At 57.0% G+C, this 27,503-nt stretch overlaps 1 protein-coding gene across 1 annotated transcript in view; it reads left to right on the forward strand.

Moving 5' to 3' along the window:
• Positions 1 to 16,491, forward strand: part of CACNG4 (calcium voltage-gated channel auxiliary subunit gamma 4) — a 57,132-nt gene extending 40,641 nt beyond the window's left edge. The window contains exons 2-4 of the mRNA XM_061175297.1: positions 4,982 to 5,065; positions 9,753 to 9,893; positions 13,787 to 16,491. Coding sequence (XP_061031280.1) covers positions 4,982 to 5,065; positions 9,753 to 9,893; positions 13,787 to 14,325 — 764 coding nt within the window. The 3' untranslated portion in view covers positions 14,326 to 16,491. The remainder of the gene's footprint in view (positions 1 to 4,981; positions 5,066 to 9,752; positions 9,894 to 13,786) is intronic.
• Positions 16,492 to 27,503: the final 11,012 nt, after the last annotated feature.

Here is a 27,503-nt window from a genome sequence, read left to right on the forward strand (position 1 = left end):
TAGAATCTTAGAGCAGGAGGGACTCCTTTGGGCCCAGTTCCCGAGCTTTAACAGATGAAGAAGTAACTCGTCTGGGGCCACGTGTCTCAAGAAGTCTCTTCACGCAGTGGTTCCCTGTCCCGCGAAAGGAGAGGACCCCCGTGTCCCCGGGAGCACAGGCCACGACCCCGGGAGCACTGCGGCATTCCCGCTGTGTGGTCCATCTGGTATCTCCAAATTAGCCGCCCCCCCCCGCTCATCACTTAGCAGATAACGCAGCAATGGCCCAATTACCGAGAGAGCACGTGTGAAACGGATGGGAAATGGCGTTCTCTCTTCTCACATCAGCCATTAATTTTCTCCCCTATTAAATGCCTTGAGGCCAACACTCACAAAATTCAATTTGACAGGGATAGATGTGAAGTCCTTCAGACTAAAGGACTTTAGTCCAACTAAACAGGTTGGGGGAGGTGAGGCCACTCATGAAAACATCCTGGGAGGCTGAGTCCAGGAAGAGCGGGTCCCGAGAACAGGAGCACGGGATCCCGAGAAGAGGAGAGGCAGGGCTGTGCTCCTGGGCTGACCCAGAGCAGCGGGCGGGGCTGTACAAGGGTCTCGGAAGCATCAGTAAAGAAACGGCTGAAGTAAATGGGGATAGTGGACCTAGAGAGGACGCTCGTTTAGGGGAAGTACCCACGTTCTCTGCTCGAGGTGCCCTCCTCCTCCTCAGACCCCACTTCTTCAGACTGGGGCCAGGGGACGCGTCTGGTCCCGACTGCTGGCAGCTTGCCAGCCTCCTCTCATCCTCGACCTTGGGCCTCACTTTTTGTGCAAACCCTGGATGGCTGGAAAACTAGCTTGTCCTTCATCCTGTTGGATACAATTCCTCTCTTCGGTGGCTTGAAGGGTTGACGCACGATAGAGGATGGTTCTTTTATTCCCAGGGATTATAAGTAATACCCGTGGATAGGGTTTTGTGGAGGCGGACAACCTCTCAGGAACTGGAAGTTAAAGCTGTTTGGAAACAGAAGGCCTTGGGAGGTGGCGAGGTCCCTGTCACTAGCTGGAGGGTACAGGGAGAGGATTCGAGTCCCTGGTGGGGAACCTGCTCCAGGGGCTTTGGAAGCGTGAGCCTGAGAGCGCACGTGTCTTGTTGCAACAGGAAGATGTTTCTGCAGATGCAGTACACCCAGCTTCCTCAACATTGCGCGGGGGCCCCTGCTGCTGGCAGAGGAGCAGGAAGAGCCAGCACGTCTGCTTGCCTTCCTGCAAGGCTGGCCCCCAGTGCGTGAACGAGGCGTGTTGCATTTCCTCTCACCCAGCAGTGCTCCTGTGTTAGTGTCCTGAGGCTGCTGGAACAGACCGTCACGAACCAGGAGGTTTGGAACAACAGAATACAGTTGTCGCACAGTTCTGGAGGCCCGAAGGCCAGAATCAGGGTGTCAGCAGGGCCCTGCCCTCTTTGAGACTCTGGGTACGTTCCTTCCTTGCCTCTTCCTAGCTTTGGCTGGTTGCCCGCGATCCCTGCCATCCCCCGGCGTGTAGACGCATCACTCCAACCTCTGCCTCTGTCTTCACACGGCCTTTTCCCTTGTGTCCAGGTTTCCCTCTTCCTATAGGGACACCAGTCACTGGATTTAGGGCCACCCTAAGTTAGTGTGACCTCATCTTAACTTGATTCCATCTTCAAGATCCTGTTTCCAAATAAGGTCCCATTCACAGGGACCAGGGGTTAGGACTCCAACATGAGTTTTCCGGGGGGGGTGGGGTGCAGGGAGGACACAGTTTAACCCAAGGCAATGCTCGTTCCTTCAGTCTGCACAAGAGCTCGGTGTGGAAGGAGGAATGGAGAGAAGTTAGGAAAGCAGAGGAGGGGCGGGGGGGACGCGGGAGAGGGTGCTGTCAGCATGCTCTGAGCAGAATCCCCTGCGGTGGGATCCGCAGTGTGTACACACGGCCCCGAGAAAGGGAAATGTCTCTTCCTATCATATAGTTGGATCGATGAGCCATAACTACGCATGGTTACGCAGCCACTAAGAAGAATGTGTCAGAAAATCTGCTAATATGTTGGGCAGTGTGATCCCTACTTACAGTTTCTATCAAATAGAAAATAGCACCCTAAATGCAGAGTGGAGGTTCGCAAAATACATTGGAAGGGCATTTGGAACTAACGTGTCTACATGCAAGCTAGTTTCAAAACCTGCTTTGTTTTCCCATCAAATATGTAAATATGTGGTTTCCTGGCAAAGCATGGTTTTAGGATGGTCAGTGGTGGAGCAAAAGCTTTACTTCCCTATTCCCTGTGCTATTTCCTTCTAAGATTGCCAGCAACTTTTGGATTAGTATCAACTTAATATTTTTTTATTAAAAACAAACAAGTTTTTAAAAATCTATAGGTATTGACCTAGAGAAGTGTGTATACATTATTACATGAAAAAAGTAGGTTACAGAGTAAAGTGTATTGTATTATTCCTTTTCCAAAATAAGGGATATAACCATCCTGGAAACCAGCTTGGCAGTCCCTTATAACAAACACGCAGCTGTCACGTCACCCAGCAATTACTCTCCTGGGCATTTAGCCCAGAAAAATGAAGAGTTAGGTTCCTCCCAAAACCTGTTCACAGCAGCGTTATTGGAAATAGCTGGAAACCACAGGTGTAACCGCTGGACACAATCCAGAGGTCATGAACTGTAGTGCGTCCGTGCTGTGGGATATCGCTCAGCAGTCAAAGGGAGCAAACTATTGACACTTACCACAACTTGGTGAATCTCGAGAGGATTATGCTGAGCGGAAGAGACAGGCCCAACAGGTTACATGCTATAAGACTCCATGTATAGAACCTTCCTGAAATGACAAAACTGTGCAAATGGAGATCATCTTAGTGGTTGCCCCGGGTCAGGGTCAGAGGCTGGGGACCGGGAGGAGGTGGGTGTGGCTATAAAAGGGCAACACGAGGGATCCTCCAGGTGGTTGAATGTTCCTGACTGTAGCATGTCAGGATCCTGGTTGGGATGTTCTCATCCGGGAACCGGGTGAAAGGTACACGGGATCGCCCTGCAGTGTTTCTCACAACTGCGTGTGAATCTACAATTATCTCCAAGTAAAAAGATTAATTTTTAAAAAACAGGGGGAGCCTCACATACGTGCACACGTGGGAAGACGCACAGCCGACTGTTGACCCCTGGAGATCAACTCTGAAGAGAGATTATTTACTTCTTTTTCAGCCTCTTAATGTTTGACTGTTCCCACAAGCGCGGGGGACTTGGTGATTTTGTTTAGACCCGTAAAGTAGCCCCAAAAGTGTGCAGGGGGAGAGGGAAGAAGGGCAGAGGGCACCACCTCGCCCACCCACGCCTGGAAGACATCTCCACGAACGTCCTGAATCTGGGGTGTGGCCCGCTCTGGCCATCCTGACACCAGCCTGCCCTGGGGCTCCTTCCTCTGGCTCACAGGTACTCAGGGCTCTCCACCAAAGGGTAAGAGCCACGGAGCAAAGGGTGGGTGATGTCTGGGTCCCAAAGCAGCAAATCTCCCCTGAGCCGTCAGCGCCAGCCAAGAATCGTTGAAGTGCCTTTCAGTAGCGTCTCACATGACTCTCCCGAGATCCCTAGAGGGGGGCCTGTGGTTGTCCCCATTCTCCAGAGCAGGAGACTGAGGCAGGTAGCTAAAACGCTCACGCTTGACCCGGCTCAGACGACACTGTGGAAGCGTATCCCACTCAAGGCGCCACCTCTGACACCCTCAGACTGTCCCCCACTGTCCCTGGCCAAACCCAGCCTGCCCAGCAGTGGTCTGGAGAGCAGCCCCCGAGCTCTCTGAAGTCAGCAGCTCATGCGCCCAGCTGAGGGGAGGCTGGGGGGCAGCTGACTGGTAAACGGGAGGCGCTGCAGGTGCCCCCAGCTCGTCGAGGCCCTTCTCCCTGGGAAGGACGGGGACGGAGGCTGGCCTGGCGCGGGCCCTGCTCCCTGCACCGTGCGCCCGACCAGGAGGTCCGGCCGGGATGTGGGAGGGTCAGCGAGTCGCCCAGCAGCAGCTGCAGAACAAGAATGGCCTCCAGCTGAAAGCAGGCGGGCCCGTGCGGGGGTCAGCACGAGCTCCTTGTAGGGCCAGGGGCCGGCCTGGGCGTGAGCGGTGGGCTGGCAGGACAGAGCCCGGCACCCTGTGCCCCCCGACCTGCGTCCGCTTCTGCCCCGGGCACTCCCACACGGCAGGGGAGCAGGCGCTGGGAGAGCTGGCGGAAGATTCCAGAAGGGAGGGCTGGGCGGTCCTCCTGCCGTCACTAAGCTACTCAGGGTGTCCCGCGAAGGCTACTTCTCCGAGCCGGGAGGGAAACCGGGCAGGAGAGGGTCTGGGCCTTTCCGGGAGTTTTCTTCCTTCTATCACACCGAGTGAGGGGATTACAGTCACGTTGCCGACCGTGTGCAGATTCGGCCTGTAACTTAGGAGGGATTCACCGTAACTGTGTGCTCGAGGGAGAGGGGGAGACAGACAGACAGACGGACACTGCCGCAGGGAGGTGGGCGGCAGATCTCATCCTGGCCCATGGCCCCTCTGCCTGCGCGGGTCCTTCTCACCTCTGGCCGCACTGCACTTCCCACCCTCCCCAGATACACGGCTGGCCCCAGCCCTGCCTCTTCACAGCCCCGCCTCTGCCTGGCTGGCCCCTCCGCCATCCCGCTGGGAAGGTCTTTGTCACTTTTCGAGCCTTGGCTCCGCAGTCCCCTTGGGTCCTGCTGGCCCAGGATTTTCTGCTTGAGGCCTCTTGTCCCCGTGTCCTGGTGCCCCTCACTCTCGCGGGTGTCCAGACGTGGACCGTAACGGTGCGGTCAGCCTGGGGCGCGTCCCCCGCTGAGCGGTCCTCCTCTGCGCCCCACGCCCCATCGGAGCGGCCCTTCTGTGCCCTCCACGCCCAGAGCCAGGCACACCCGGCTGGCGAGTCTGGGGTGCAAGGACCTGGAGCCCGCGGAACACTTACGCCGTTCTTTCCCTCACTCCCCGCAGGGGTCTATAAAGGGCACTGCTTCCGCATAAACCACTTCCCAGAGGACAACGATTATGACCACGACAGCTCGGAGTATCTCCTGCGTGAGTGCCGACGACCCCCCGCTTCCTCCGTGGGTGCAGCGGGATCCGGTGGCGGGGAGGCCGATGGGCCCCATGGGGGTGGAGGGGGCCGGTCCCTGGGTGCTCCCCTCCCTCCCTTTCTGATTCCGAATTGTTAGTCCAGAGGATGGAGTGTTGTTCATGGTTGCCGCGATGTGCTGGGTGTCCCGGTGGAGTTACTTGGCTGATAGGACCACGCCCGGCTGCGGCCCGGGAAGATGGAGTGAGGGTGGTGAATCCCTGCTCCCCAGGGCCGCTGTCTTCAGAGGAACTGATTGCTGTGGCTGGTCCAGAGGTCAGGACGTAGGCTTGCCCGGGCCCGGCATCCTGGGGGCTGTGACGCCCCAAGCACATGGCCCGGCCAGCCCTGGACCTGCCCACCCCTCCCCACCCCCACCCAGCATTCTAGTCTTGAAAAATCAGATTAAGTCACACGCTGAAACAGCCATTGGGTGCCAGGCAGCCTGTGGGAGAAAGTGAGGAAGGTGGCGGGACCAGCCTCGGGTATGTGGCCCTAAGTGTCTCCGGCACAGACTGGTAGAGCCCATGAGCTGCCCCTGCTCGGGTCCTGCAGCGGGGCTGGCCCCCAGACTGGAACCCGGAACTCAAAGGACAAACCCAGCCCCACACCCTAAATCCAGATCTCGTTCGTGGGCACCTCCCTGGGAGAAAGGATGGAGCCTCAGCCTGGGGAGGAACCTGGAAATGGAAAAAACGGCACCGTTTTGAAGTCATTTTCCCCTTTTGCATTAGCCGAGACACACGCAGAGCTGCTCCCAGCAGCTCCCCCAGGGGCTCGGGCCAGCTTCGTTTGTGGAGAATCGATACCAGTGTCCTCAGAGGGACCACGGTTCACTCTGCACCTGCTTACGGATTTGTTCTTTTCTAAGAGAAAGGATTTTGGTTCTGAGTCATCTAGTGAAATAGAACAGCGTGTGGTTCCCCTGGAGCCTGGGGCAGCGTCAGGCTGCTCTGGCCAGGCCCAGAACCTGAAATAATTTAGCCAGATCTGCCTCCCATTCCTCCTCCCTCACCTTCTCCTCTTCCTCACGCCTGTACTCTCTTTCTGCTTTCTGCGGACCACCACTGAACCCAGCAAATGATATTCCATAGGGCCGCCACGGATGGTTGTGCAGGTTGCACACTGCACAACTCAAGGGATGTCATTTGCATAGACTAGCGTATACATTACACTCTGTGAGTTGCATGGTGCGTGACCTGCACAGCCATCTGGGGCGGCTGCTGGTGAAAGCCAGCCCTGACACGGGACCTCCCCTTGTTTGCCGGCCCAGGGCAGTCAGATGGTCCCTGAGGCTCTGAGGGCAGCTTTGCTTCCCTGGTCACCTTGGGACTGCGCGGAAGCAGCTCCTGGAGAAACACGCCATTCCCTCCCCACTTCCCACGTGAACTTGCCTGAGGTTAATCGGCGCGGGCTCTGCCTCTTTGCTCCCCTGCCCTTCCCCTTCATGGTCCCCAAAGTGCTGGGATCTCTTTCTGGATGGGCCTCATGGCACATCGGCCCAGAGGTCAGACAATGTGGCTTCGTGGGGTCCCAGCAAGAAGCAGAGGGGATGCTCGGATGGGATGAAGGAAGGGCATTTAGTGAAGGACTAATTACAGAGGTGTGGGCGGGGCTAAGGGAAACGTACAAGGGGCGGTGAACACACCGCGGCTAGCAACAGAAGGACCCCTTACAGCCCTCGGCCTGAACAGGTGGGAGAGGCAGGTGTGGACACTTGCGCCAGGGGAGCTGCAAGGACAGGCCGCCTGGCAGGGGCTGCGGCCTTTATGACAGAGCGCAGCCACCTCATCCTCATCTGCAGGAAGGAAGCTGGGGGAGGAACCGTCTCCCCTGTACTCTCCTCCCAAAGCCGGAGTCAAGGGACCCCGATGATCCGGCCCCTGGCATCAGCCTCCCAGGGCCCAGAGCAGGATGGAGAGAGGTGGTCCGAGGTCCGGGAGGGGCAAACCGAGCATGGGCTGCACGCTCACCAATCCAGCTTCAGGCTCCTGCTGTCCTCAGACCCCACCGGCGGTGCCCCGGGCAGGGCGTGAGGGCTGGGAGGGCCCCAGCAGCGATTTTCCCAAATAAAATGATGGCAACTGCACATCAGCAATCAAAGCTCATTTGGGAAGGAAACGTCTCCTCAGTTGTGCACTGCGGGGGGGCCAGCGGGGTTCATTAAGGAGCCCAAGGAAGAGAAGGGGTGACGGCTTTGGGGCCTGTGATCTCGGCTGCCGGTGGAGGTGGTGGGGAGGGCAGAGCTGACTCTCCATCAGGGAGGTGGTTTTCCGCCCAGGGGCTGCAGAAACAGCGAGAATTGGCCCTGAAATCGAGCCCGAGTGCAGGTACCTGTGAGCTTGGAGCCAGAGGGGGTGGGCAACATTCCAGGACAGAGCAAGGTCGCGGTCACTGCGGCCATCCAGCCTGTTTTCCTGATTCCCTGCCATTTCTCTCTGTTGACCCCGCTGGCCTCAGGGGTTCCCGTCCCTCTTGCCCTGGGCCTGGTCCCCCTTCTCCAGGCTCCGCATTCCGGGCTTGGTGGGTGGTTTCTGTGCTGACTCCAGAGTGCTGGTGTCAGGGCTGCTGGGAGCCCATGGCCAGCCTGAGGGCGAGTGAGAAGGAGATGCCCCCCCTCTGGGCAAACACAGATCCTTACCAGGGCTTGATGTAGCCACAGGGCCGTGGGCTGGACCTCAGCCCCGCTCTGTGCAAGGCCCAGCCTGCACCGCGGTTGGTGCCTGCATGTCTAGAGCTCCGGGTGAGCCCACGTGGCAAAGGATGGTGCTCACGTGACTTACGCGGGCAGGATGGACGGCTCTGGGCCAGGCCCGACCTCGGAGATGTTAGAGGCTCCAGGCTTCCCTCCCTGCAACCCCTCTGACCCACCTGCAGAATGAGGGCATCGAGGGGGACCCGGTCCCCCTTTGCCGGCCCACACGGATCAGAGGCGCATTTCAAAAGCCCACAGGAAACCTCCGCCCAAAACCTGCGGCTGTGAGAAGGCAGAGGGAGGGGGAGGGGGAGGCGGAGAGAAGAGCTTCATTCAATGCCCCGGACAAGCCCCTCTCTGTGCAGCAGGGCACACACTGGTGGGCTTACAAACAGGGAGACAAACGCCGCCTTCAGAGGCTGAAAGGCCGCAAACGAGCTCAGCTGGCTCAGGAGGGGGGCATGCCGGTGCCCCCAGGGTCCACGGAGCCGGGATTCCTCCTGGGCTGGGAGGCCAAGCTCGGGGCTCTGCTCCTGTGCCCCTTCCCTTCCTCCTGCCTCCTCTCCCAGCCAGACGCTCAGGAAGGGGGACCCGCATCCCCTAGGGCCCTGCTAAGCACCTGGTGTACCTTATTCCATCAGATTCTCATCACAACACTTGCAGGCAGTGTATTCTTTTCCTAAGGCCGCTGTAATAAATCACCACAAACTGGGGGGCTTAGAACAACAGAAATTTACCCTCACACGGAGTGGAAGCCAGACGTCTTCACTCAGGCGTTGCCAGGGCTGTGCTCCCTCCAAAGCCTCTAGGGGAGAATCTTTCCCGCCTTGTCTAGCTCTGGCAGCCCCAGCATCCTTGTCTTGAGCTGTATCATTCCTTCCTCTGCCTCCGTCCTCACATGGCTTCCCCCCATGGGCTCTTCTGCTGTGTCGCTTCCTCTTCATATTAGGGCGCTTGTCACTAGACTTAGGGCCCACCGTAATCTAGGACGGTGTCATCTCAAGATCCTTAACTTACTCACAGCTGCAAAGACTTTTCTCCAAATCTGGTCACACGCATAGGTACCAGCAGTTAGAATGTAGGTATTACTACTCTCCCCAGGTTATAAAAGAGGGGAGTGAAGTGGTCTGAAGCTAGCTGCCCTGGTCGCCCCGCTGGGCAGTGCACAGCTGCAGATCTGGCTCTGTGGGACCCCGCAGCCCGTGGACGTGCTCCTCTGTCCAGCCACCTCCTCCTCGGTGACCTCACGAGGTCCGGAGCTTCCTGGGGTGATACTGCTGGTGTTGATGGAGATGGGAGATCAAGGCTGTCACTTAAGGAGTGTGTGCTGTGAGCAGGGCCTTTGCTAAATAAGCCTGTTAGATGTGCAGAACCCAGCCTAGACGTAGGCCTGTTATGAACTGCATTCCACTACTAGGAAAACCCAGTGTTAGGGAGGCCCCACCTTGGCCAAGGCCACACAGCCAGCGTGTCACAAAGCAGGGTACCCAGGCCCACCGAAGGCAAAGCCCGTGCCCTTGGCCGCCCATCCGAGCTGCCTCTCTCGGATCCGCTCCCAGCATCCCGGAGGCTTCACGGAGACGGGGTCCACGAGCTGTGACGGGCCGTCTGACAGTGTTTTCGTGCCCGTTGCTGTGGCCTCCCTGGTGGCGCTGAGGGGGTCTCCCCCCGTCTGGCTGGCAGAACTGGGACCCACATCCAGGGAGAGCCTGAGACGTGGGCATATGTGCTTCCAGGCCACGTGGCGCCCAGGGGGAGTGACCAGCAGGCCGGGGCTATCACTTGGTGGTCCACCCTGCCCCACCCCAGCTCCCTACCCACCTCGGGCCTCCAGGGCGGGATGGGAATCTTCAAAGTCAGCGGAAGGGCCTTGAGAGCTTCGGGGCCGACGCCCATGGCCAGGCCAGGAGGATGGCCGGCCCCACGGCCCTCTCTCTGTGTCTCCTGCTGGCCAGGCCTCGTGCGCGCCTCCAGCGTCTTCCCCATCCTCAGCACCGTCCTCCTCCTGCTCGGCGGGCTCTGCATCGGCGCCGGGAGACTCCGCAGCCGCAAGAATAACATCGTCCTCAGCGCCGGCATCCTCTTCGTGGCCGCAGGTGAGCCGTCCGCTCTGGTCCCCGCTGCACAGACCGCTCGCCTGCGGCGTGGGGCGGGGGTGACGGGGGGCGGACCGCAGCGTCGCTGCGGGTGACGCAGGTCGGAAGTCCAGGGCGCCGGGCAGGGAGTGGGGAGCAGCTGCTTAACAGGCACGGGGTCTCCTCCTGGGTGATGAACATGTTCTGGGGCGCGCGGAGGTGGTGGTTGCACAACACTGTGAATGAACTAAATGCCACTGAATTGTGCACTTTAAAGGGTTAGTTTTACTTTGCGGGAATTTCACCTCAATTAAAAACAAGAATAACTAGTCCAGGTGTGCAGAAGGCCACAGAGGGGCAGCGCTGGTGCCTTACAAGCCCCTATCGGGGAGCCTGGCTGAGCTGGGGGTCGGGGCGGTCCTCGGAGGGATGCTCAGAAGCCAAGGCCTGAAGGAGTTGACCCGGTAAAGACAAGGGGGGGGCACAGGGCCGGCGAGGGTGCAGGAGCAGAGGAGCCCAGTGTGCCCGGTGCAGAGCGAGGGGGGAGCCCCACCCGCCCACCCTGACTGCCCGAGTCTCCTGGCTCCGAGGCAGGCAACAGCACCTCTGCGCGCCCCCCAGAGCTGTGGGTGAGAGTAACCCGCTCCCGCCCAGTGGGTCCGAAACGGCCTGACACCGTCGCTCCTCTGAGCCTAGCCGCAGACACTGCGCTGCAGGCCGGAGGTGGGTCAGTGCTCACGCCTGGTCCAGGGGAGAACCCAGTGGCCTGAGTCGCTGGGGCTGGGGGCGTGGAGGGGCGTCTGAGGGGCAAAGCTCGGCCAGTGGCGTCCTCAGGACTCCGGGCAGCCCGGCGGGAGGAAGAGGACGGTGCAGCAGGGCTGGCCGTGCTGCGGCAGGAGCCGCTGGCTTCGTAGGCCGCGTTCCCGTGAATCAGCGTGAGAAATGTCACAGAGCTCCGCCCGCAGCTCTTTCCTGAATTGTCATCAAAGCTCCTTGCACTGTCCTAACGGCGTTCTCGCTTTCAAAGAGCCTTTTTCTCACACCGGACCCGTGAGGCAGAGCGGCACGGGGGTCCCTGTGCCTGGTCTCTGAACCCTAAGTCAGCCCAGTGGCACCGTGAGGGTGGCAGTGAGACTCCCAGCCACCGGGCCGGGCGTCCTTCACTGGCCCAGGAAGGGGCCTGCGAGGTGCGCGGCCCACGTAAGTCCCCAGAGGGCATCTCATCCCCGTCTCTTCTCATGGCTTCTCTTGGAGAAGGAAGGTGACTGCCGTTTGCATCGCGGAACTGCGGGCCACAGCAACTCAGGGACCGGCTCAGAATCTCGGGGCCAGGGCTCCTGGCTGCCATTCCTGTGCTTTTTCTCCCGGCCCACTTCAGTCTTTGTCTCCTTCCAGGGCAGTAAATATATGTGTGTGTGCATCTGCGGGGGGTGTGTGTGTGTGTGTGTGTGAGCGTGTGTGTGTGTGTGTGTGTGTGAGCGTGTGTGTGTGTGAGAGCGTGTGAGTGTGTGTGTGTGTGTGTGTGTGTGTGTGTGCGCGCGTGTGTTGGGAGGGAGGAACTCCTTAGGAAGAAGCAGGACGCTCCTTCCTGGCCAGGTCCCCGTCCTGTCCCTTCTCCTCACCTTAGCCCAGAATGGGCGCCAAGGCAGGAAGGCAGGGACACACCCCATTCTCTCTCCTCCTCCAAGCAGGCAGATCGCTCAAGGTGTGGACTTGAATCCTGCTGTGCCGTTTGAATCCTGTCCCCTTTCCTTTCCCGAGAAAGTGCACCCCCATCACCCCAGCTCCTGAGGAGGTGGTCACGTGCCCCAGGCAGTTTCCCTGAAGTCACCCGGCGGCAAAGACAGGCTGAGCCCAGGGCTGTCAGCCTCTAAAGCGCACTGCCCCCTGCACTGCCTGTTCCCCCCGGAGGAACCTTCTCAAAGGCATCTCCAGATGCCCTGGGTCTCCAGAGGGGCTGCGGAGCCTGGGGCGCGGAGACACTCAGCTGAAAGCACAGGTCTAGCCACAGAGGAGAGGACGTGGCAGCGAGGAAACACAATGGCCGTGCAGGCAAGCAAGGGGCTGTTCGTTGGTTCCCGTTTATTCCCTGGATCATGGAGCCCTGATTGTGGGCCAAGGCAGCGCAGACCCAGAGTCACGCGCAGGGCCCGGCAGTGAGGTGAGACAGGCCGTGAATAATTCTAGGTGGAAAATGATTGGAGCCTCAGGAGAAGTATGGTCTAAAGGCTGGGAGAGTCAGAAGAGGACGCTGGTAACTTCTTTGGGAACATGGAATCAGTTGGGATGTGATTTACAGAGCATTCTTATGACTTGTGCAGAATAGGGGAAGGAGAGACAAAGCCAGCAGGCAGGGAGAGGAGGGACGGAAGGAAGCAAACCGTGATTGTGAAAACCCGTGTCAGTGGGGGGTCTTCTGGAGCACAGCGGAAGGGGCAAGGAGTCCAGACCTACAGCTGGATCACTGAGCCCTTAGCAGGAAATACTCTAACCCATCCACGCTGGGATTGGTGCAGTAGGAAGATGGACAGAGGACCTGGGCAGGGCACAGATGATGCAACACATTACGATAAAACACAATAGACTGTACTAGAACTCAAAGCATGCTCTCTGTGTGCTGGGCGCGGTGCTTTGTATGCATTAGCTCGTTGAATCCACACACCCACCCAGTGTAGTGCGTGCCACTGGCATTCCCACTTTGCACGTGAGGACCCTGAGAGGTAAGTAATTTGCACAAAGTTCCAGAGATGAGAGTTGGTAGAACCAGGATTCAAACCCAGGCAGCTCGGCTCTGCTCAACCTCACTTATAATGAGAGAAAATCACATAAACACACTAACGGGTTTCACCTCCCAGACTGGCAAAGATCCAGAAGTTTGATACTATGAATTATAGGCTGATGAGACATTTTGTGCCACTATGGAGGGTGCTTGGGCTGGGACTCTGAATTCAAACACAACTAAGCACAACTCAAGATCGTGGGACAGAAAAAGGACATTAGTGGAGACCGCAGTGAGATCCGAGGAAAGTCTGGAAGGTAAATGGATAGTAGCACACCAGGTGGGCTTCCTGGTTGTAACAAATGTACATGGTAACGTAGGAAGTTAATGGGGGAAAACGGAACGGGGAGTTGGAAAGGGGCTCTCTCTGTACTGACTTCACACCTTTTCAATAAATATAAAATTATCCCCAAATAAAAGTTTGTTTTTAAATGCACACACCTGGTGAGGCAGCAGTTTCACTTCAAGGAATTCATCACATTTTTCCTCACGAGTGTGTGGAGTGGTGTAGACATAAGGCTGTCTCATAGCCGAGGGCTGGAAGCCACCTACATGTCCGGAGCAGAGGCCTGGGTAGATGCCCCTGCGGCGGGGTCGGCGCCACGAGCAGTTAGAAAGACAGAGATGGCTCTTCCTGTCCTGATAGGGAACTGTCTCTTGGGTGGAGACAGTTGAGTGAAAAGGCAAGGGGCCAAAGAGCATTGTGCAAAGAAAAAAATGGGAGAGAGAGAGAGAGAGAGAGAGAGATGGAGGGAGGGAGAGAGACTGGATATGGATATGAGACGGATATACGAGAGAAGATAACAGTAGCTGCCTTAGGAGGGGAACTGGGTAGTAAGAGCCTGTGTTTTATTATATACTCACCCAAACTCTGTACTTCATTACCCATTCAAAATCAACTACTTTTACTTAAAATTAGCAACCAGAACAAAGACATACACACCAAAAAGGGGAGTGGCCACCATCCCCTGCTCCGCCCATCTGACCCTGCTCTGCCAACTGCCTTCTACTCTGCCCACCAGCCCCTGCCCCGCCCACCTGTCCTCTGCCCCACCCACCTGCCCCTGCCCAGCTGTGGGTCTAACCTCTCTCTGCCTTTGTTCCCACCCCCACCCCCCTCCTGCTTCCCTTTCAGGCCTCAGTAACATCATCGGCATCATCGTCTACATTTCCAGCAACACGGGAGACCCCAGCGACAAGCGCGACGAAGACAAAAAAAACCATTACAACTACGGCTGGTCTTTTTACTTCGGAGCCCTGTCTTTCATTGTGGCTGAGACCGTGGGCGTCCTGGCTGTAAACATTTACATTGAGAAAAACAAAGAGTTGAGATTTAAGACCAAACGGGAGTTCCTTAAGGCTCCCTCCTCGTCGCCCTACGCCAGGATGCCAAGCTACCGGTACCGGCGACGGCACTCGCGGTCCAGCTCCAGGTCCACCGAGGCCTCCCCGTCCAGGGACGCGTCTCCGGTGGGGCTCAAGATCGCCGGGGCCATTCCCATGGGTGAGCTGGCCATGTACACGCTGTCCAGGGAGCCCCTCAAGGTGACCACGGCCGCCAGCTACAGCCCCGACCAGGAGGCCGGCTTCCTGCAGGTGCACGACTTCTTCCAGCAGGACCTGAAGGGAGCCGTGCACATAGGCATGCCCAACCGGCGGACCACCCCGGTGTGAGCCGCCCCGTCCTCTCGGCACCGGCCTCTCCCCAGGTGGGCGGCTTGGACCCCACAGGGGGCATCTGACCCGTAAGACGGACCAACAACAGACTGAGGCCGAACCCCACCCTCCCGGGTCTCCAGAATGGGTTGCGGGCTGGCTTGGAGCGAAGCCCCGGAGATGGGAATCAGAAGCAAGAAGGCTGATTTTATCCCCAAAAAGGGTGTTTTGATGCCCCGGGGTTCCGAAATCTCCCAGGAGGCCCCAGAGCTCTCCTGAGGCTGCACAGCCTTGCCCCACCCGGGAAAACAAAATCGAGCCATTATCTCCTCTTGGAAACAAATCTTCTGCCAGAAGAACAGGATTTCGGGGCCTTCCCTCCCTGCCCGGGCTTCACCAGGCCCGCAGGGGCCTTTGAATGCTGGTCAGCTGCTTTTGAACCCAAGGTTCTGGCGTCTGTGAGCCGCAGGCGAGGAAGCCGAAGCTTGCCCCCTTTCCCTCTGTCTGTCTGTCTGTCTGTCTCTGGCAGCAGCCGCTTGTTGAGGTTACACTGATGCTGAGGAGAGAGCCTGTGACCACCTGGTGCTCTGGCCTTTGTGCTGTCCAGGGCCGCTTCCCTCAGCCTGGGGACATCGAGGCCTGCGGAGGAATCCGTGGGGTTTGGGGGCGTCTTCGCTGGCCTGGGCGTGAGGTAAAGGCTCTCCTCTCTGCTTCTGGAAGGTTCTGCCTCACATGGAAAGGGCAGAAGTCACTGACTGTACTTGAGAGTCAGGAAGATTCCACGGGTCAGAGGAAGGGTGGCCTCTTACTTTGTCCCCCCACCTCTGCCCACTGGCCTGAGGCGCAGCTCTGCCCCTCCTGGGGGGCCATAGGGACAGACCTTCCCCCCAGGTGTTTGGCAACAAGAGCCTGAACCTTGTGCAAGAAAGGGAGAACCGAGGGTGAACAGAGACCAAAAGATCAGAACAAACCCCCGTTTCCGGGGTGGCCACTCATCCTGATTTCTTGCAGAAACGCCAGGAGAGCAGTTACATTCATTCCCTCTTAAAAAGTGGCAGCAGCCCCTGCCCCAGCCCCTGTTACTGTCACTTCTGCCCCCGCCCCGCCCCAAAAGCACTCAGCGAGGAAGTTTGGATGAAAGGGCTGAGCACCTGGGAAGTGAGGCGGCAGGTTCCATGCTTGACGTTTTTCCCACCGTTTCTCCCCTCTGGAGGCAAGCAGAGAATGTGGAAGCGTGTCCGGGCTCAGAGGGAAAGCTTTCTGGAACACGGAGCTGAGCCTCTTTTATATAAACACGTGCTTTCTGAAGACAGATCCTTTCTTACTTTTTGAGACCTGGTAATCCCTTTCAAGCAGTTGTCTGCGACCCCGGTAGCTGGCGTACTCAGAAGTGACAAGCAAATTCTTACCTCAGCCACCTGCTCATGGACCCCCTGGGCGGACTCGGCCCCAGGAGTTCAGATCCGGGTCATGGTCGTCGCCATCCTCTGCCGCCCCCAAAGGGGACCTCCACATGTCCCGCCCCCAGTGACCGCGTGCCGGGGCCCCTCCGCGCTTGCTCGAAACCCTTCCCTCCCGTCGAGGTTGGCTTTGTGTGGTTTGTCCAAGCATGTACAGCAGTGAGTGCTGGAGTGTCCGGGCTCGTGGCCTGCCCCTGCCCGCCTTCCCCCTCCCCAGACCATGACACCATCCCACCAGGCTAGAAGGATGGGGGCAAAATCTGGGGACTCATCCCCCAGCAAGGTCACTTCCAAAAGCAGGCAGCCTTGTCCTTTCTTCCACGTAAGCCACCTTCCCTCCTGCTGCCCTGGAAGTTCCCGTCATCTCGTGGAGAAAGCTGTGTTCCAATGAATCCTACCTCTTGCCCAGTCCCAGGAAGAGAATGCAGGGCCCACTTTCGGGACCAAGAAAGCAGAAAGAAGCGACAGGAGGGACAGAAGAGCAGGGGGCAGAACCACCTCAGCGCCTCTGGTCTTCACAGCCTTTCTCCCACCATTGCCCCAGGATCTGGTCGCCCCCTCCTCCTTGCCTGCCCTCGCTCTGAGACCTGCGCCCACGGGGGCACCGGGTGGCCTGTGCCCCCCACACTCCCCCGACCCCACGCCCTCTCCATCCCGCCCCTGTGTGTCTCGCCAGTTAAGCCCCTGTGAATCCCGTACCTACTACTGGTTTTGGGTTGTTAGTTCTGTCTTTTTTTAATTAAATAAAAACATTTTTGAAACGTTCTCTTCTCGATGTGGGAGGGGGGAGGGGGGAGGTCCCTTCAAGTCTTCGTGGGCACTTAGTGTCCTCAGGTCTAGGAGACGCTGGGGACCCTCCAGGAGAAGGGGAGGCGAGAGCGGACCCTGTGCTGGTCAAGGCCAGTTTCTCTGGTTTTTGTCCGGGTCACTGGCCACCTCCCCGGCACCACCAGCTGGCTTTATGCTCCTGGGTGATGCCACGGAGGTGCCTTTTCACAGAGGAGGCAGAAGAGGGACAGGCCACCCCCGGTGTGGTGGAAGCATCTGGGCAGCTGAGCAAGCCAGGCCTGTCTTTAGAGTCTGCAGGGCAGGTGCTGGCTGGACAGAGCTGCAGCCTCAGGGGCGCCAGGCTGCCTGGTGGGTTCCTAAAAAGTCCCGTAACCAGTCTCTTTTCTCTCCCAATTCCAAAACGAATGAGGAGCAGATAGAGGGTTCCTGTCCCAGAGTGTGAGCTTTCATGCCTGGAGGAACTGGACGGGAGAAGGCGGCTCCAACCAGAGGTCAAATGGCACGGAGCCACCCAACCCCAGGCATGGCAGCTGGCTGCCCCCGCTCCCAGCCACCAGGAGGAGAGAAATCAGGCATGGAGAGGGGGACCAGAGAGACCCCTCTGATCAAGATACTGCACAGACCCCCGCCGGCCATGGTGCAACCCACCAGGCTCACGCTGGCAGGCGGGCACCAGCTGTACGTCCACCCACCCCTTGGACAGGCATTGAGGCCGGATAATCAGCATCCTCCCCTGGTCCCACTGGAGCTGCAGCCCAGCGCACCTTCACATCCAGTGACATGTTCCCCTCTCTTTCCGGACCGAGACAGTGAGTTTTCTTCCTGAGAGCCGTGGCCTTCTCTGGTCCTCCTGGAGCCAAGAGGCGCTGCACTCTTGAGCTTCCTTCAGGAGAACGCTGGTGTCACGAAGGCCTTTCCCAGGGCTTTGGGAGCGAGGCTGCGGGCCCAGTGTCCCCACATCCCGGCCCTTGTGGCTGCAGGAACCGGCTTGTCTGGACTTTCAGCCCTGGCTTTTTAACCCTCTTTCCTCCTTCCTGAGACAGGCACCCGGGGAAACTGACGTTCCCAGGGGCCCTGAGCCACCCGGTGCTGGGGCAGGGGACCTCCGCCCTGTCCCACCCACTGACCCCTGCCAAGCTCCGGACTCACGGCTCTGCCAGCCTGGAGCCACGACACTCGGCGTTGGCACCAGGGGCCAGAACTTCTGGTTATTTTTAGCCCTGAGGAGACTCTGGCTCAGCACACGCTTTGCAGCGGTCCGGGGCGGACTCCCGTGCAGTCTGCATTCAGCGCCACGGTACGGCCTCCGTCCGACGCGGGGCTCACGCGGCCACGCGTTTCAGTTCAACGAAAAACTCTGTCTCCATAACCGGCAGAGTTAGAGCCGCGGGAACCGACACGGAAGTGGGTGGTCTAGGGCCCAGAGCCCCCTCCGGCCCTCACTTTACCCTTTCCCTGTATCACTCAGAGTAGGCTAATGATGTAGCCAACCACCCCGAATGCAGAATGGCTTAGTACAATGGAAGTCTATTTTTCACTCATAGAGTCCGATCCATGGGGCGGGTACATTGTGTACAGAATACACACTGTCATTCAGAGGTTCAGAGACCCGCCGTGGAGGCTCTGCCATCCACAACATGGGTGTCTAAGGTTGCCCTTCGCGTTGACATCCAGCGGGCAGATGGAGAAGGGGGACGGCAGGTGGTCTTGTGGGTGGAGGGTGTTGTGAGAGGTTTTAATGCACCAGGAAGTTGTGACATCCCCTTCTGCGCACATGCCACTGGCCAGAGCTCAATCACGTGGTCCCACCTGAGAGCCGGGAGACGGGCTGTGTAGTCTAGCCGGGGAGGGAAGGAATACAGTTTGGGGCACAGCTGGTCAGTCTCAGCTCCTGGTCTGGGTCTTTGGGCATCTCCCTCTTTTGCCTCCCCTCCCCGATCTTTTTGGGAGTGCCTACTTGAAACTGACCCCTTTGCCTGGGACTGCATCAGCCTCTGTGTGTCCAGAGCCCCTCCTCCAGCTCCAGAGTTGAAGTCGGGCCTCTTCTCTGCTCTGGATGCCCCATCTGTAAAATGGGTCTATGCTACCTTCTTCCTAGGTTGGAGGAGCAGGCTTGAGCTCAAGCCTTGACGTAAACAAGAATCTCAGGATCACTGGACATCAAGACCAGCAAGAGTGGCAGGTATCTTAGGAATCATCTCATTCAATGTGTTCATCATAGAAGAGGAATCAAGTCCAAAGAAGGAGGCGAGGGCGATGGAAGGGAGAATAAAAGGAAGGAAGGAAAATTTTTTGAGGATCTTCAGAACAAACTCAAAAGGGAGACACCACTAGCCCAGTGGTTCTCAAGTGGGGACGATTTTACTCCCAGGGGACATTTGCCAATGTCTGGAGACATTTCTGGTGGTCACAGCGGGGGAGGGGATGCTCCTGGCGTCTCATGGGTGGAGGCCAGGGAGCTGCTCAACACCCTACCGTGCACAAGGCAGCCCTCCCCCGTCCCCAAGAATAATCTGGTCCAAAATGTCAATAATTCCCGGCTGGTTTTACAATGAGGGGAACCGAGGCACAGAAAGGGGGAGGATCACACAGCGAGTTTTCAGTGCTGCATTGAGGCTGTGGCCACATTAGCAAACTCACGTATTTATTCTCAGTATTTCCTTTCCCTTCAACACACTTCGATTTCTGCCTTTCTCCTCTTCACTTCTGAGCCAACAGTTGTGAAAACAGAAGTTGGGGGTTGAAGAAGGAAATGGGAAAAAGGCCACCTTTCCCTGGGGGAGGGTAGGTGTGCCTTGTCCCAGGGTTTGGGGACAAAATGCTGATGGAATTGAACCAAAGGGCAGTGGTAGGACAAGCCCAGAATCCTGGCCCAGCTGGCCACTGGGCCTCACCACCCACTGCCGGCAGCTGCAGCGACGTGGCCAAGAGCCAGAAAGACAGAGACCAAATCCCCCAGCCACCCTTGGGCAGCACCGGCCAGTAACCCAAGCTCTCGCAGAGCCCCAGTTCCCTCCCGGGGCAAATGAGGAAGGAGGGTAACGCTTCCCTCCCAGGGCTGCTGGGAGGACGAATTAGACTTTAACTTAAGCAAACATTCATAAATACGCCAGCTTGGGGACTGGCCTTAGAGTGAGCTTTCAGGACCGTCTGTCGACTAACAACACTCAAGGAATTTCCCCAAAAGAATTATTCTAGAACAGCCCTGGAAGGAGGTGCTCTGAGAGCCGGGCCCGCGGGGTGTCTGTTGCACGTTGTTCGGGGAGAAGCCCGTCTTCCAGCCGATCCAGGCACTGGGTGGTGCCCCCGGCTGGAGGCTCCTGTCCCAGTGGCTTCTCTGGCTGGTGCCCGTCCATTTCTGCCCTCAGTGGTCCCCAGGCTGTGTCGGGAGAGGTCCTGTTTTAGGTCCCTAGCGTGCAGTTGGCAAGAGGAGAGGCCTGGCGGCGAGGAGAAGAAGGTGGGGAGCAGGCCTCCCTGCAGGGGGCTCAGAGCCAGCCACGTGACTTCTGCTCTCTGAGCTGGTTCCTAATATAGCACCCCTGGCCGCCCAGCCCTCGAGTTGGGCGGGGGAGGGGTGGCACCGAGGGGACCTTAGAATCCGGAGCGGGAGACGGGGCAGACACACCTGATACAGATATTTTTAAACTTGCAGCTTCCAATAAAACTGCTGGTGCAACCTCAGGAACAGAAGTCTGCGATCAAAGAGGGTGACAAACCCACCTCCTCGCGCTCACAACTTTCACAACTTCCGGAAAGGGGGCTGGGAGGGACCTACGTCCTGACCTTTGTTCCTTGATAAGGTTTCTCGGAGATACGTTAACCCCTGTGAGATCTCCAGGGTCCACAAATTAAATTGCAAATAACTAGGTGCTTTTTAAAACAAATAATACTTATGTTTTTCTCATTCTAAGAGTATTACATTTTACCTTTAAAAAAAAATCTGCAAAATACAGAAAAGTTAAAGAAGAAGACAATACCAGCCAAAATCCCACCACCTAAGATATAAGCACAGTTAAGGTTTCACTGCACCCAAATGTACGTGGGGTCAATACCCTGCCCCTGTTCACTGTTATTCATTATGAGAACCTTCCCATGTCTTTAATTTAGATTATTCTTTGAAAACATAATCTTTAATGACTGCATGACACAGAGATCCCACCATTTATATAACTATTGCCGGATTCGGGTCTCTAGATCTTAAACAGTGTCTGGATGAGACCAAAGTTCGGGGATATTCAGGTTGCCTTTGGTTAAGGTCTGGTGACTTCTCTGGGAATTCCCTGCCAGTCCAGTGGTTAGAACTCCGTGCTTTTACTGCCGAGGGCCAGGGTTCAACCCCTGATAGGGGAACTAAGATCCTGCAAGTCGTGTAGCCAAAACAAAACAAAACAAAAAACAAAACAAAACAAAATGCTCTGGTGACTTCACATGATGAACTTCTGGCCCAGCTTTATCCCAGCAGCTGGTGAAAAGACCAGGCTCCTCGTCCACCACCAAACACAGTCAGGATCTTGTCTGCATACGCATGGGGGGTCTGGGCTGTGGCGATCGTGGCCTTCCTCCTCCACTCCCTGCCAGGAGGCTGTCTTCCCACTGAGTGCTTCTTGGAAAGCTGGGGCTGCTTCTTTCAATTACAAAACCTCATTCCTTCCAGTCACTGAGTGTATTAGCTAGTAAGGCTATGTAACAAATGACACCAACACTCAGTGCTCTTAAACAACCATTAAATACGGTCACAGAATCTTATCTCTGCTTGACAGAGGCAGGGTCAGGCTAGCTTAGCTCTGCTCCTGTGCCTGGGGCCTCGGCTGGAAGACTCGGTGCCTGATGGTGGGGGCTGGAATCATCTCAGGCCGCTTGGCTCACAGGCCTGGTGGGTGATGCTGGCTGCTGACAAAGACCTTGGCTTCAGTTTTCAGCCTGAATGTCTACACACGAGGTTTCTCACAGCACGGTGGCCAGGTCCAAGGGCGGGTGTCCCCAGAGCAAGAGGGAACGGTGGGAGTCTCAGAGGTCACAGAGCATCACTCCCGCTGCACTTGAAGCGTCCAGTCGAAAGCCTGCTTGAGGTCAAGGGGAGAGGAAGTGGACTCCTCTTGTTGACGGGGAGCGGCAGGTTCCGGAGGAACGTGCGAGAGCAGGAATGCAGCTGCAGCCATTTGGGAAGATGCACTCTGGCCCCCTAGTCTCTGCAGGCTTCTCCACCCGCCGACCCTCCCTTCCACCTTCCGTCTCCACTGTGTCCTCTGGAACTGTCCTCCCGGGACAGATGAAATCTTCTTCTCCCCCAAGGACTCTCCTTTCCCCCGCCCTCCTGCTGGGCTTCCCTGCCAGGGTCCCAGTGTAACACGCAGGCTGCCCAGCCCCATCCTCAGTCCCAGGAGGTGTGGGGCTGGAAAGGGAGAAGGGAGATCTGAGGGACCTTAGGATCCAGAGGAAGCTGGGGGGCAGATACACCTGATTCAGACACTTTTGAACTTGCAGCTCCCAACAAAACTGCCGATGCAACCTCAGGAACAGAAGTCTGCGATCAGAGGAGGTTATGAACTCATGTCCTTGGACTTCTAACTGCAGGAGAGGAGAGTGGGGGGATGCTGACAGCTCCAAACCATCACTCCTCCACCCTCCTGGGGAAGAGCCTTCTCAGAGGGCCTGGGCAGACCACGCGAGCACTTTCTCACCACTGTCCCCTCCTGAACGCCCTCCCGGCTGCACCTTCACGTCATCAGAGGCTTCCCCTCTGGCGCGAGGCCTCCTCTGCAGCCCAAGTCCTGCCACATCAACGTCCACGGGGCCAACACTCCGACTCCTGGCCTCTCAGCTCTCCAGCCTGCACACCTCCAGGGACCACCTGACCTTGTCGTGTCCACTCAGCTTCATCGCCAGCCTGGATCTCACCACCTCCCCTGACTGTCCCCCCCGCTGGATCATCAGGGCCCCCATCCTCCTCTGACCACAGCTTCCACTGCGCCCGGTTCCTTTGCCCATCCCCCCACTATACCCGCTTTGCAACCTCACCAAGCCCTTCAGGGTCTTGACCTCTCCATTTTCTCCCAACACGGTGACATTTCCAGGTCGCAGGGCGACCCTAACCATGACCTAACCAATCCTAATCAGACCTGACAAATCATCCTTTAAACCCACGCTTGCCCTCAGTTCCCTCGGCCTCTTCCTTCTAGTTTTTCCCCCTGGAAGAGCCCCAGCCCTCCTTTAGTGTCACCTCCCACCTTCTCCATCCCTGCACCTGAGCTGCAAGGCGATGCCAGAAAAAACCAAGGAAATCATAAGTCAGTGCGTGTGGGACACAAAATAGTGGCCCCCCAAAGATGTCTGAGTCCTAATCCCCGGAACCTGCGACTATGTCACCTTACGTGGCAAAAGGGACTCTGCAGATGTGATTGAATTACGGATCTTGAGACAGGGAGATTGTCCTGGATTATCTGGGTGGACCCCACACGTTCACAAGGGTCCATTTAAGGGAAAGAAGGATGCAGGAGAGTCAGAGAAGGGGATGTGATGATGGAAGCAGCGGTCGAGCGATGGGATCTCTGAGTTTGCAGACGGGAGAAGTCTGGGCCCCTGGACAGAGGCAGAGACCGTCCTTGGCTCACAGGTTAGAACTGGGGACGGCAGGCCTGAGGCGACAGAAGGTCCACGCTGAACCTTGCAGGGAGGGAGATGAAGCTGTGAAAAAGGTTGAGACAACAGGGTGGCGCCTTGTTTTATAGTCTTTTAAGACATACACCCAAGGCCATTTCTCAGCCTAATGAAGCCTGAGCTCCAAATCAGATCAACACGTTTCTGAAGAGGGTTCCCCCACCTAGGTGTGCCCTGGCCCCGGCTCCAAATGAGGCCCACTTCTGGGAGGTGTTTTCCTTCCCTCAATTATGTCTGGTCCTTCTTGGAAAAAGAGCAGTCTTTTGGGGCAAATGGAAGCTGGTTCCTCTGGACGAGTGAAGTGCAAACAACTCCCGGTGAGCTGAGTGTGGCGTCTCTATCTGAAGAATGTCTGCAGAAAATGTCGGCTCTCCCTCGTGCACTTGATCACACAGGTGGCAGTGGTGCCCTCCTGGGCCGCCCCTCAGCGCCTGGAAGCACATTAGCCTCTGGTCCAGGCTGTACTGGGTTAGCCCGAGCTGCCATTTCTTATGCCCCTGTGGCCATGGAAACGTCCTTTGGCTCATCTAGTGGAGTCAGTTATCTGAGCTTCTGTCCCCTTCCTTCAGCCCATCTGTCCATCCATCCATCCGTCATTCAACAAACCTTTATGAAGATCCAACCCTGGACTCAAATCCAGGGGGTTCTCTGAGGGAACCCAGAATGAGTACATAATATAGTCTCCAGAAGCTTACAGCCCATCAGAGAAAGCTGATGCATCTGTAGTCTATAAGCAACAATCGTAGCAATAACCAAGCTGGACAAATTGCCTACTACATCAGTCGGCTCAGGCTGTTGTGACAGAACGCCTTAAAGAACAAAATGTGTTTTCTCACAGCTCTGGAGGCTGGAAGCCCTAGATCATGGTGCCGGCACGGCTGGGCTCTGGTAAGAGCCCTCTTCCGGGCTTTCTTTGCCTTCTCGCGAAGTCCTGTGGCAGAGGAGAAGAAACAGCAAGTTCTTTGGCGTCTGTCCTTATAATCCGTCACGGGCGCCCCCCCCTCGTGACCTCATCGAACCCTAAATACCTCCCGAAGGTCCCACCTCCCCATACCATCCGGCTGGGGTTTGGGCTTCAACGTACACATTTAAGGGGGACCTAATTCAGTACGTAGCATCTACCGCGGGCTGAGCTGGTGAAGTGCATTATCTCAAATCTAGAGGAAAAGGCGTTTAGAGGTTAACTGGCGGAAGCCACGCAGCTGGAGGCCGGCAGAGCAGGGCTCCGACCCTGCAGCTGGCTGGCTCCCGCACCTACAGGCCAGTCCCCGGGGAAGGGTAGGGCCTTAGTGGAGGCTGCTGGCGTGGCCCAGCTCCGGCCTCCACGGAGCCCCCCCCACCCCCGGCCCGGCGAGGCCTGGGGAGCAGAGCAGACAGCCTGGCCGTGCCTGCAACCCCTGGGGCCGCCAGCCTTGAGCTAGACTGACACAAAGCCTACTCCAAAAGGAAGAGGGCGTCCATCTTTCATGCTTTTGCTGCTGGGCTGAGGGTCAGGACCCCTGCATGTGGCACAAACCTGCCCTGCACCGAGGCCCGGCGCAGCCTGGCTTCTCGGAGGGGCCTGCGGTGCTGCTGTGGCCGAGGCTGAGTGCGCCTGCGGGCCAGGCCCCCCGAGGGCGCTCTCGGAGACGTCAGGGGGCTCCCGGCGCTGGTAAGCTTAGGGTGCCACGCCCACCACACCAGGAAATGCGCTTCTTCCTGGATGGTCAGCCCTAAAGCACCAGCATCTACTTCTTGCTCTTCACCTGCTGCTGGGCTGGGGCGCCTGCACACCGTGGGTCTGCATCAGGCTACCCAGCGCCCCCTGAGACCCCGGCCGCCTGGGCCCTGGAGCCGGGCCCACAGGGGCGATGCCAGGGGCCTGAGGCCGCGCGTCACATGCCAGCTTCCAGGAGTGCTCTCGGGGGCAGCTGCCTGAAGGCACACGGGCACTCTCTGAGCTGAAGCAAGCCATGACAGGTGCCGGCAGGTCACTGGGCTGTGACGGGTGTGGGGGATGCAGGCAGGGGGAGGAGGGGGGCAGAGGTGAGGAAGGTTCAGAGAGACGCTGTCGGGAGATTACAGCTTGGATGAGGGGCTGGTGTGTGATGCAGAGGTTCAGGCCGGTCTGTGGCTGGAACCCCGAGGTCTCCGCCCTGTGCTTGTTCACGGGGGTCCTGGTCTGTGACGTCCTGTCTCTAGGCCACAGGTTCCTTAATCAGTCACAACGGGGTTCAGGACACGCTGCCCCAAGATATGGTACCTTGGCATGCTGCACATTTAAACTGAAGGAATTGGAGAAACGGCAGGTGCAGAAGGCCTCTCTGACCCTCCCCGAAGCAGGTCATGAGACACTCACGTGAGAGGTGCCCTCCTCATACCCAGAAGAAAGGAGCAAACGTCCCACAAATGCAGAGGAGCATCTGAATGAACAAACCTTGCTTCCCCCCCCCCCCACCAGTTTCCTGCCCTTCGCTCAATCCTTTTGTCCTGTTGTATGTCCCACTCTTTTTTAAAAAAAATATTTATTTATTTACTTACTTATTTATTTATGGCTGTGTTGGGTCTTAGTTGCGGTGTGCGGGCTTCTCTCTAGTTGTGGTGCCGGGGCTCCAGGGCGCGTGGGCTCTGTAGTTGTGGCGCGCGGGCTTAGCTGCCCCGCGGCATGTGGGATCTTAATTCCCCGACCAGGGATCGAACCCACATTGGAAGGTGGATTCTTTACCGCTGGACCACCAGGGAAGTCCCTGTACCCACTCTTCATCACACACAGCACGCATTAAAACGCTCAGGTTTAAATTGTGAACAGCGTTTCTCTCTGGATGACGAAAGGGGTATTACAGACAAGGAATACAAAAAAAACAAGTATCACTTTTCTTCTCCATATACATGTATGTGGTTGCATTTTTATAATGAACATGTTTTCATTCAGGGAAAAAAAATTAAATTATTACAATAAATACACTACTCAAAAAAAAAAGGCTCAAGTTTAACAGTTTCTTTAGGTCTTCATGCTTTACGAAGACTCCTGTGCCACATAAAACTTACATTAGGACTTCCCTGGGGGCGCAGGGGTTAAGAATCCGCCTGCCAATGCAGGGGACACGGGTTTGAGCCCTGGTCCAGGAAGATCCCACATGCTGCGGAGCGGCTGGGTCCATGCACCACAACTACTGAGTCTGCGCTCTAGAGCCGGTGAGCCACAACTACTGAGCCCACGAGCCACAACAACTGAAGCCCGCGAGCCACAAATACTGAAGCCCGCGCGCCTAGAGCCCGTGCTCCGCAACAAGAGAAGCCACCGCAATGAGAAGCCTGCGCACCGCAATGAAGAGTAGCCCCTCTCGCCGCAACTGGAGAAAGCCCGCGCACAGCAACAAAGACCCAACACAGCCAAAAATAAATTAATTAATTTAAAAATCCCATTAATTTGCATGCTTTTCTCTTGTCAATTTGTCTTTCGTTAGGGTAGAGGACAAAGATATTTTTCCTCCCCTACAGTCAGAATAGATCTCAAAAGTTCCTCCCAGCTCTAACCACTGGTTAAGAGTTTGGGCTCTGGGTTCTGAAACCTGGCTTCACCATTTACCTGCTGTGTGACCTTGGACAAGTTACATCATGTCTCTGAGCGTCTGGGTCCTTATCTGTAAAATGGGAGTGATAGCTGTCTTCACCTCATGGACTGGTGTGAGGATTAACTGCAGTGGTACGGAAAGGCTTAGCGGAGTGCCTGGTAGGTAGTAAGCACTCACTGAGGCTGAGCCCTCACTATGATCAGCATTGTTATTAACAGTCTGTGACCTCGCAGCTGGACCCCGGGATGTTTCTCCTCACACAGGCAGTCTTTCTGTAAGCTGTGTCAACCAGAGGCCAGGATTTTAGAGGTCAAACCCCTGCCCAGCTCAGGGGTCTCTTCCTGGCCATGCATCAGCTTCTTGGATACACCACAAAAGAGGCCCCTGGTGACCTGAGAAAGGAGATGCAGAAGCCCGGGAGGGGTGTAGGGGCTCCAGCCTGGAGTGCCGGCCCTGGGGTGGAGGGGGTGTGGGTAGGGGGTCCCCAAACCCCATGTGTCCTCTGTGGCAGCCACACGCCCCTTAGCTTCTTAAGAGTCACCTGTAAATCGACCTACTTCTGCTCTTCCTACTTAAGTATATTTATTTTGTAAATGACAATGTAACTGGAAAATCTTTATTACCTGCCATTAATAGAAGGTACAACTAAAAGCGTACAGTGCCAACAGCACCACAGTCAAATCCAGCTGGGTTTTTTTTTTTTTTTTTTTTTAACTTTGGGTTTGTTTATTTATTT

Source organism: Eubalaena glacialis, chromosome 19 (genome assembly GCF_028564815.1).
Source record: "Eubalaena glacialis isolate mEubGla1 chromosome 19, mEubGla1.1.hap2.+ XY, whole genome shotgun sequence".
Classification (NCBI taxonomy): domain Eukaryota; kingdom Metazoa; phylum Chordata; class Mammalia; order Artiodactyla; family Balaenidae; genus Eubalaena; species Eubalaena glacialis.